At 35.8% G+C, this 11,263-nt stretch overlaps 1 protein-coding gene across 1 annotated transcript; it reads left to right on the top strand.

Annotated features, from left to right (window-relative positions):
- Nucleotides 1-365: 365 nt before the first annotated feature.
- Nucleotides 366-5,203, top strand: LOC143544356 (histone deacetylase 14, chloroplastic-like). Its single transcript, XM_077036483.1, has 9 exons — nucleotides 366-431; nucleotides 1,174-1,325; nucleotides 1,457-1,531; nucleotides 1,626-1,727; nucleotides 2,235-2,306; nucleotides 2,428-2,484; nucleotides 4,171-4,422; nucleotides 4,524-4,705; nucleotides 4,783-5,203. Exons 1-9 carry the CDS (start codon nucleotides 401-403, stop codon nucleotides 5,081-5,083), a joined length of 1,224 nt encoding a protein of 407 aa, XP_076892598.1. The 5' UTR covers nucleotides 366-400; the 3' UTR covers nucleotides 5,084-5,203.
- The last annotated feature ends 6,060 nt before the right edge of the window (nucleotides 5,204-11,263 follow it).

The following is an 11,263-nucleotide window of genomic DNA, read 5'->3' as shown; positions in this document are numbered from 1 at the left end:
AATTTTACTAAAACCCGCATACATATATAACAAATCTTATTTAGTCCCGATAAATAACATAACTCAATCCCAAGCATCATGTGAACAAGATATATTAATTTTACATGTCCTCGATGCATTTGTTTTAACAATAATAATTTCCAACTAACCCCCTAACCTTGAATTGCTAGGATTTGAACACAACATTTCACCTATTAAGGGCAAACACCATAAAAAATGTTACATTCATTAGCAAAACAAAAGAGATTAATAGATCATTGACCCGATTCACTATTTACTAAACAACAACAAATCCCACAAAATCCCCAACCAAACACCCCTTATCCCTACTCCTTCCTATATCTTGTATTATTATTAGTATTATTATTATTATTTTGTGTGTTTGAGACTGGTGAGTAAAATGGAGGTTCAAGATCGTTCATTTCTCCGAGGTAAATTAACATCTTCTTTTACTTTCTTAACTTTTATCTTATCATCATTGGCTTCTCCAATCCGCTTGTAATCTATGTATAAACTTTGATCGAATATACATACATAGTTTTTATTTTTTGATTATTGTAAATTGTAATACTTACCCAGCAAAAAACCAAATTTCGCTTCTTCAATGTTCAAAACCATCGGCCATTCGGGTGGGTTTCAAAATTTTGGCCCGAAAAACTAAATTGGCTAAAAATATTGAATTTAGGGCTAACATTTTTTCTTAGTTATTATTATTATACATTATGGGTGGGTGACACTGTATGTTAAATTCAAAGTTTAAAATAAAACTCTATTAAGTTCGGTTATAATTACATGCAAAACCACAACCGGAAGTTTGTTTTGGTTTGGTTATTTTCGGTTTCGGGTATTTTCATGTTAGTGAACACTATCAGGAAAATCTGTATTTTCTTATAGTTATGTGAGAAACAATATAAAGACATCTGATTTCGTTATGTGTAAAATACTTATAACAGAAAGCAAACCAAAATGCGCTCCCTGCTAGCATCTGACTTCTTAGGAATCATGCATAAAGTATTATAAAAACATCTAAAGTAACCTCTGAGTAGAAATTAGATTGTATATCTTACTTCCTCAATTAAATTTCATTTGAAAATAATAATGATTTTATGGATCTCATAACATTTACAGTACCAAAATGAAAGAAATAATATGGATTTTCAATCTTTCTGGTAGGTGGAGTGCGGCTTCCTTTGGGACCTCGTGCGGCTTCGTTAACGAGAAGTCGATTATTCCAGAAATGTTCGAAAGTTTCTGTTTCGTGCTCGTTAAACGAGAGCAGTGCAAAAGTGATTTATAGCGTCGCACCTGCAATGGGTCATAACAAGGTAACAAACTTATGTCCTATTTGCAGCGGGTCGGTCGTAACAAAGTGTCCGTTTTTCAGTTTTAAATTTAGTTGTTTTTGTTTTGTATAGAAAATGTGTATTGGAGAGAGTTGACATGATATTCGTGACAGGATGCACATCCCGAATGCAGTTTAAGGGTTCCTGCAATTGTCACCGCTCTTGAAAAGCTGGAGCTCACTCCAAAGGTAATCATTTACTTTTATTATGGATTTTCAGCCTTTGATCATTCACAGTAAGTTGAAATTTCATTATACTGATATGCAATTTTTATGCTTACAGTTTCGAGGGTCTGAGATCATTCAACTTGAAGATTTTAGAATTGCAACAGTGGAAGATATTGCAAGCGTGCATTCCAAATCTTATGTTGTTGGCCTTGAGAAGGTAATACATGCTATGCTGACATACATAAAAAGCACAGATACTGATTATTAGAGTGTGTTGTATATATTTCCAGTGGGAATAACTTAAAAAACTTACCTAAATAGGAAATGAGTTGACTTGGTCAAACAGCTCAAAAGTCACCCAAATTAAATTATTAAAAGAAACATTTGATTATTATCTTAACAATATAATCTTATTTACATTTTTTTATTTGTAGATTATTTAAAAAGGCAAATTATATTAGAAAAAAGGAGAAAATTGTTGATCTGTCCAAATCCATTCCAACTAATTTGGACGCTTTGACCCGGTCAACCCATTTTGTTTTCAGATATTTGTTTACCTATGCTATGAAATTTCTCATTTTAAGCTCGTTTAACATTAAAACTTTTTTTTCATTTTCACATGTATACGCCATCTAAATATGTGCTATAAGTACTCATATATTGTAAATTCTCTTTTGTGTATATTAGCATTAATTAATTGTTCGTTGTAAATCTCTCTCTATAGGCAATGGAGAAGGTTTCAGAACAGGGTTTTATACACATTGACGGCTCCGGGCCCACATACGCGACTGCCGCAGTAAGAGAATGCCATAAATGTGGCTCCTTAAACTGCTTTGCATGCACATATATGCTGATCATGTTAATTTTATAACCAAAGCATGCTTGTAATGATCATATGAATATCATAAACGATGCAGACATTTCAGGAGTCGTTAGTTGCTGCTGGAGCAGGCTTATCCTTGGTTGATCATGTGGTAATATCTCAACCAACAATAGGGTAGTAAACGAGACGAGACAGGCCGAGCTTGAGTGCGGCTCCTTTAAATGTGTTCCAAGTTCAGCTTGAGCTTGGCTCGTAACTTTTCAAGCTTGAGCTCTGTCCATGCTTGGCTCTTTTGTAATTTAATTATTTTTTATATGGCAAATACCATAAAAACCAATATACTTTCTGTGTTTTCTCATAAATGACCCACCCTCAAACAGTTTTTTGCACATAAAAGTCTATGTACATGCTACTTTTGAACCTGCTCATGATTTTTTGTTTTTAATTTAAACCAACCACTATTTCATATAACTCAAAGACATCATATTAAAATTACAAATGATAGGATGCAAGTAATTTTTACAATATTGAGTTTCCTTGTTGGATTTAAAGTTTGGTACCAATATTGTGAATCATAGTTGTTAACATTTTGGTATTGTCATAGGCTTGTAAACGAACCGAACGAACATGAACGGGGGTGTGTTGGTGTTCGTTTATATAACTTTAACCGAACACGAACACAAGAACATAATCGAACGAATTATTTTGTTCATGTTCGTTCGTTTAGAGACTGGTCATTTTCGTTTTTGTTCATGTTCGTTTAAAACTAAACGAACAATTCACAAACATAAACAAACACAAATGAACATAAAGCAAAAAAATTTAAATGAACATTTTTGAACAAACAAAAACGAATACAGAAGAACATAATTGACCAAACACAAACGAACATAAGTTAGCATCAATGAACACAAACGAACAAGTTTAATACATCACAATTTATCCAAACATATATATTTATGTTTATATTTATATGAATATAATTACTTATGCGTTTATTCAAATCAAACAAACGTATATAAATGAACATAAACGAACGTCCACAAACATAAATGAATGAAAAAAAAATGTGTGCATGTTCATTCATTCAAGTAAATGACAACTAAATCCCTTTTAAGTTAAATTATTATTTTTCATTAATGTGTTCAAAATTAACATGTACAAGAACTTTTATGTGCAAAAAATTGTTGCGGAACTTTTATGAGAAAAACGGAAAGTATGTTGGTTTTTTATTGTATTTGCGCTTTTTTATACACATGCATATAATATAATTTTTTATATGTATTTTTAATTATAAATTTTATATACAAGATGATATATATTGTTGTAGTTTTTTTTTCATAGTTATATACTAGTGTTTATTATGTAATATATGTTACCAGATAAAAGTTATTCTATTTATATGAATAATTGGCGTTGTTTAGGCTTTGCAATCCTAATCAAGCTCGATATATGAAGCCTGTGCTTGTTCATTAAATAAGCTTCAATTTAGGCTCGGGCTGACGCTCGGCTTGATTTGATCTTTCAGCGAGCTGATCTTGAGTTGCTCAGTTTCTTTACACCTCTAAGCTATGTGATACGGGTCGAATTTGACCTGTTTGACTCAATTCTCATTTTTAGAAGAATTATTTAACCCGTTTGAGATTAATAAAAAACCTGAATCGACCTGGTTTTATAGGTAACGGGACGAAACTGCCACCTCTAAATTGAAGCTCATTTTAATAAACGAGCATGAGCCTTAGATACCGAGCTTAGTTAGGCCCGCAATCCTAAACAAGCCCGATTATTAGTAAATTATTGTTTTTTTACTGAGATTTTTTATTTGATAAACTTGTAGGTGGCAGCATCGAAAATCACGCAAAACCCACCAATTGGCTTTGCCTTAATACGGCCACCTGGACACCACGCAGTTCCTACGGGCCCCATGGGCTTTTGTGTGTTCGGTAATGTAGCTATTGCAGCCCGATATGCTCAACGGGTCCATGGGCTTAAACGGGTTTTCATCATCGATTTTGATGTGCATCATGGGAACGGGACTAATGATGCGTTTTATGATGATCCGGACATATTCTTTCTTTCAACTCACCAAGTAACTGACTAACAAACGTCCATTTTTATTTATTTATTTATATATTTATTAACTTCGAAGTGCAATTTAACAAATTAATTTTATATTTTATGGTGTTTTAGGACGGAAGTTACCCTGGTACCGGGAAAATTGATAACATAGGATCCGGGAATGGTGAAGGGACAACACTTAATTTGCCATTAGCAGGAGGCTCGGGTGATCACGCCATGCGGACTGTGTTTGATGATGTCATCGTACCGTCGGCTCAAAGATTTAAGCCAGACATAATTCTTGTGTCAGCAGGGTATGTTTTTGACTTTTGACCCAACCCGTTTTGACATATTTTGCAATGTTTGACTTTTAACACGATATATTGTTCAGGTATGATGGACACGTATTGGACCCGCTGGCCAATTTCCAGTTCACAACAGGAACATATTACATGTTGGCATCAAACATCAAGCAGCTTGCAAAAGAATTGTGTGGTGGTCGGTGTGTGTTTTTCTTGGAAGGAGGATACAATCTGGAATCTTTGTCTGATTCGGTTGCAGATTCTTTTCGTGCGTTTGTTGGGGAACCAAGCATGGCGGCAAAAGTTGAGGATCTTGGGTACTTGTACGATGAACCGTCTTTTAAAGTTAAACAAGCTATTCAGAAGATCAAACACTTGCATTCTCTTTAAAAAGTTTTAATATATTTCACCTAGTGGTGTGGTTTTGTACATGTTTAGTTATGTATAGGCCAATGCGCATAGATAAACTTTTAAATGTTGGCATATAAAATACTGAATTTGAAAATGAAATTTTGTCTTGGCATTGGTGACTTTGTCCCATGCTACCCGGTATATATACTTGTATCTTTATGTCGACTCCAAAAGAAGTTAGGTGAATGAAAGGGAGGGTACATGTCTCTTAACAATGCCCGCCTCCACACCAATGCCGAAAAGGTTTCATTTTTGATGAGAGTAAGTGGAATTATTCCTGGGATTTGGATTTGTTGAGCAAGGATACAACTTCATTTACAATCAGTGGCACATCCAGCAGAAAAGGCTATTGGAAATTTTCCAGCCACATGATCGTCTTTTGAGATGTTGCATTCTCAAATTCTAGATATGTGTTTTGTCAATTTAGGATTCAAAATGTCAGTTGAGCTATAGCTAGCTAGCTAGCTCCACCAATCTATCAAATCAAGATGGCTGAATATATAATCAGATGACTTTGTGAGTTAGAATACCAACAATGAAACTTGGTTTAAGTTTGCAAAAAAGAGATTTGTACAAACAGGCTTACAAAGTTGCTTCCCCTGCTCTTACATACATAATGAATTGATTATATGGAAAGTTTATGCAAAAAGCTGCGAACAAACAGATGCTAAAATTCTCGACATATAACCTGTTGTCTTTAGGTTGTTGATTTCTTGCTTAATTGTTTCATCTTCTCTGTCATCTACATCAATAATGAAAGTTAAAACCCACCAGTTCAATTCATCAGTCAAACTAATCAATACACGTTCTTCAACACATACCACAAGTCCTAAATATTTTGGGTGTTCAAATAGCTTTTTTGTAAGTTTTTTTATACAGAAATCGGATTTTCAAATAAAAGTCAAAAATAAAAAGCGTAGAACGGGTTTTCAAACCATTTTGATTTGTCAGGCTAAAAATAAGCAGGCCAGATTCATCCTCCTCAGACTCAAGGAATCCATGGCCGATTCACTTGCAAAGGATGAAATTTCAGTGTAATAGCAAACAATGGAACCCAAAAAATAACTTTCAATCTTGCTAACTCATGGTAAGAAAATTATAACCTGAATATTCTTACCACCCCCCCCCCCCCCCCCCCCCAATTTTTTCAATGAACTAAAAAAGGGGAAACTTATTATTATTATTTCATTTACTATATATTGCCTCTTACATATATAGGAATTATTAGAGAAGTAGGATTAAAGTTAAAGATTTTTAAGAAGAAAGGAGCACCTTAAGGCTTTTATTGACCTTATTTTGGTCTTTTATTATTATCTTATTATTACTTTTATTATTATTATTATTATTATTATTATTATTATTATTATTATTATTATTTACTATATATTGCCTCTTACATATGTATTACAGAGATGAGGGTCCCTCTGAAAGCCACCTCTTTATCCCGTTGGATTGAGGTACGGTGTGCCTACATCCCACCCTCCACAGACCCAACTTATAGCTTTGCTATTGGTGGGACTTAACAGGGTATGATTGATTGATTGATTGATTGACAGTATTGTAATATCATTGTGAAATTTCTAGTGTTATAAATCACACTTTTGTATTACTACACATGTCTAATGTCTCTTATATTATAGTAATTCACTTTATGTTAATATATTTAGTGTTAAGTATATTTGAATGTTATACGGTGTTATTTCAAATTTGTAGGTGAAGTTGTTTAGATTTATGTTTGATATTAATATGTAACCATTTATATTTGTCCATTAGTGTTCGTTGGCCATTAATGTTCACATGTTAGTTTGTCCGTTAATATCTATTAATGTTCGTTTCTCCATTATTGTCCGTTAACGTCCGTTTACAATATTAACGGACAAACTAATTTATTAATAGACAGACACGGACATGAATTTCGTTCGGTACAGTGTTCGTGAACCGTCCGTTTGTCCGTTAAAAGCTTAACAGACGGACACGGACATTCTCTTTTCTGGTCCGGTTCGATTCGCATACACCCCTATTTCCTTTTAATAGATGCAAGTACAAGAGAATAGAAAACTACCTATGACTCCACTAAATTAACTACAACAATAAAAAAGAAGATAAACATTCAAAAATTTAAAACTAAGAAAACAATAATAAAATAAGTAATTTTAAAATAACATGCAGCGGGACGTGACTACATGCTCATGGGTTAGACTATGATGGCCTACGGGTTCGAGTACAGGTAAATATGTGACCCGGTTAACTGACTTAATAAAACGCACCTGTGTATATTAATAAGATTCATATATGTGGTTTATAAATAAAACTCACATGCCAATACAATTTGCTCAAATCCATTTTTACATAAAACCATCAATATCAATTTGATAATAACTTTTTAGGTGTACGAAACATTTGTATTATTTATATTTTGAAAAAAAGCTGAATACCTTACTGAGAGAATATTTCATCGGTTAGCGTCATATGCCGATGATTCATCATTAAACATTCCATCGTCTATCCGTTTGCAATGATAGGGTACTAGAAAGGGATCATACGAAGGCTATGTTCTTTTTTTCGTCTATCCGTTTGCAATACCATCGTTAGTTGGTCAATTATGGAAGCTATCATGATGAAAAGGTTCATGACAGGTCAAACGCTCAAGTCATACCATATGGAAGAATTATTGGGATCAAATATGATCAAAAGACTGATTATGTAGCATTACTTGGTGAGGGGAAGACCCCTGTAGTAAGAGAAAATGACAGTGATCTTCAGTACCTACATGAAGGTGATTTACAAGACATTGTCGACATTGAGCTTCCTATCTCTCATAACTTTCATGTTGAATTAGACATGTTTGAACAGAGAGGTGCATATGTTTTAAACAAGAAAAGATACGAGCATGAAAGAGAAATCAAGATGAGATATGATAGACATGAACAATGAAGATTATTTGTTGTCTTTTATATTTTCTTTTCTTCATGTAACTTTATTTTTTCTTTGTATTTTGACGTGTAACGCCCATGAGGCAAAATTTGAAAATGTAATTCATTTCTTTTAGGGAATGTAATTTACGTTTTTTATTCTTATAGCTCGTAAGACGCCTCGCGCGCAAGCTTTTATTATTCTTATAGCTCGTAAGACGCCACGCGCGCAGGCTTCATTATTCTCAGATCCGTAAGCCGCCTCGCGCGCAGGCTTCATTATTTTTACAACTCGTAAGACGCCTCACGCGCGCAGGCTTCATTATTCTCAAATCCGTAAGCCGCCTCGCGCGCAGGCTTCATTATTTTTACAACTCGTAAGACGCCTCGCGCGCCGGCTTCATTATTCTTATAGCTCGTAAGTCGCCTCACGCGTAAGCTTCATTATTATTATAGCTCGTAAGCCGCCATGCGCGCAGGCTTCATTATTCTTATAGCTCGTAAGTCGCCTCACGCGCAAGCTTCATTATTATTATAGCTCGTAAGCCGCAACTCGCGCAGGCTCCACTATTATTATAGCTCATAAGCCGCCATGCGCGCAGGCTTCATTATTCTTATAGCTCGTAAGTCGCCTCACGCGCAAGCTTCATTATTATTATAGCTCGTAAGCCGCAACTCGCGCAGGCTTCATTATTCTTATAGCTCGTAAGTCGCCATGCGCGCAGACTTTATTTTTATTATAGCTCGTAAGTCGCCTCACGCGCAAGCTTTATTATTCTCATAGCTCGTAAGCCGCAGCTCGCGCAAGCTCCATTATTATTATAGCTCGTAAGCCGCAACTCGCGTAAGCTTTATTATTATTATAGCTCGTAAGCCGCAACTCGCGCAAGCCTTATTATTCTTATAGCTCGTAAGTCGCCTTACGCGCAGACTTTATTATTCTTATAGATCCGTAAGTCGCCTGGTGCGCAGGCTTTATTATTCTCATAACTCGTAAGCTGCCTCGCGCGCAAGTTATGTTACATTATTATCGAGATGCGCGCTCCATCTTTTATCAGGCCTCGCGCCACTATGATGCGTGCTATATCTTATCTATGACAGGGCACCATCATTATCATAAGGACCGCAACATGTCACCATCATGAGGAAAACCTCCCAAAACTCAAAGACAATAAAGACAAGGCCAAAGAAAAGGGAAAAAACCGCCTCATAGCCTAACACACCTCATAAAGTCCAGCGCTCCACCTAGGCGCTTGCGCGCCCATGAGCAACGCTGGACTTGGGGGGCTTGTAGGGGTATGGTACTAAACCCGGTTTTACGACCCTAAATTTATTATGTTTGGCTTATTTTATTATATGGACTAATACAATGTTATTGGGCTGAGGGGGTTTTGTGGAGGTAACCCTAACTGGGCTAGGCCCATTGGGGTACCATGATGGTGGCCATGAGACTCTCTATATAAGGAGGTCTCCACCTCCTTATTAAGGGGTCATGCTCAATAAGAGCCACCACCACCTTTTTGTGTCTGTAAACAAGAGATCTTTTAGATTTCTTAGCAGTCACCTCCACACCCCCGAAAAACCATTGCAGGTCTCAAGCAACCGGAGAAGAAGATCAAGACGTGGTTCGTTCATCTCGAAAATCCGTGGAAACATCGTCATGGATCAGGTCAGATTCATTTCGTGCTTCGACATTGCACATTAAAGTTTGATAAACAAGATTTCGTAAGGGTCATAACGGACCTTACGTTGTTGTTATACTAATTGCTATAAATGTATTGTGAGACTGAATACACTACCTTAATTTCCTTTAATATCGTAAATGGTAGCTTATCAATTAGTAATGGATATGAAATGTGTAGAATTCAAATTAAATGGTTGAAAAGGGTAAGTCTAAAGTCCGATTGTGATACACACACCATACAAACAAACAATAGGGTAACAAATTTCCAAAAGGATACAAATACACCATCACGCTTATAGACTCGGATCTAAGAACACCATCGAACTTGCTAGAGGTGCACAAACAAGGTATTTTCAAGAATCAGAATCTAGTAGGAACTGGTTCTGGGTATAGTCGGATATTTGACCGAGGTTTTTCGGGATTTGGGTAGGGTCGGGTTTTGATCGTTTATTTCCGGTTCCGGGTACGGCTTAGGGAGAAATCCTATATCATGTCGTACACGCAGGTCGGGTACGGATAGGAACCGGTTCTGGGTCGGGTCCAAAAACATGTATTTTGTATATCTTTACAACTTGCCAAGGTTAGACTAGCATAGACAAATTAATTATTCCAAAAATCCATTGAGATAAATTAACCAAAAAACTTTTCATAATTATAAACTCCATGTTTCATTTCTCATAATATTTCCTTTTAGGGTTGTAAGCGAACCGAACGTCCGGTCGTTTATTGGCAAGAAGTGTGTTTATGTTCGTCCGTTTAATAAACGAACTGGAACCCGGCTCAACCAAGTCTTCGTCCACTCTTTCTAGAACCAGATCCATGCCTTGGGCTTGTGTCCCAGCTTCGGTAGGAGTCCAAATAGCATTATCCATTTCTAATTCCAAATTCTCATCCATAGGTGGAAATTCTTCTAGAACGGCATCAATTGGTTGTTTTGCTTATTCAACAACCCCTTCCCCTGAGCCGATTTTAGCTCTGGCAAACAGCCCTGATAGCTTAAAGTCTGATTCTCGCTGTTCTCAAAGTAGCGAAGTTACCTGAGGGAGAAGCTCTTCTTCCTCTTGTTGAATCGACTCTTGTAAAGAGTACGTTATAAGATAAGTAAGGGCGAGAGGAAAGAGACAACAGCTGTTTACTAGCAAGCATTGAAAGCAGATGCCAGAATGACTTTTTGAACTGAACGACGTAATAAATAAAGAAACTAACTGCCATCAAGACTGAAGAACATGGACAAAAATTTTCGTTCGGTAAGATTAACGGACAAACACGGACAAGGGCCAAGTCCGTTCGATAGTGTTCATGAGCGTCCGGTAATGTTTGTCCGATTAAGTCAGCTAATGTTCGTCCGGTATCGTTAGTATTTAGATCTATCCATTATTGTAATATCATTGTGAAATTTCTAGTTTTATAAATCACACTTTTGTATTACTACACACGTCTAATGTCTCTTATATTATAGTGATCCACTTTATGTTAATATATTTAGTGTTAAGTATATTTGAATGTTATACGGTGTACTTCCAAATTTGTAGGTGAAGTTGTTTAGATTTATGTTTGATATTA

This window comes from Bidens hawaiensis, unplaced genomic scaffold, assembly GCF_021521415.1.
Source record: "Bidens hawaiensis isolate Kalapana, Puna unplaced genomic scaffold, B.hawaiensis_p1.1 tig00000888_1, whole genome shotgun sequence".
Lineage (NCBI taxonomy): Eukaryota > Viridiplantae > Streptophyta > Magnoliopsida > Asterales > Asteraceae > Bidens > Bidens hawaiensis.
This window is presented reverse-complemented; position numbering and strand designations above follow the sequence as displayed.

What these genes read in the sequence shown, in the direction of transcription:
- LOC143544356 (XM_077036483.1), top strand. Translation starts at nt 401, where the DNA reads ATGGAGGTTCAAGATCGTTCATTTCTCCGAG. An exon ending in TCTTTCTTTCAACTCACCAA is followed by an intron (nt 4,423 to 4,523) that starts GTAACTGACTAA and finishes ATGGTGTTTTAG; the next exon opens with GACGGAAGTTACCCTGGTAC. An exon ending in ATAATTCTTGTGTCAGCAGG is followed by an intron (nt 4,706 to 4,782) that starts GTATGTTTTTGA and finishes TATATTGTTCAG; the next exon opens with GTATGATGGACACGTATTGG.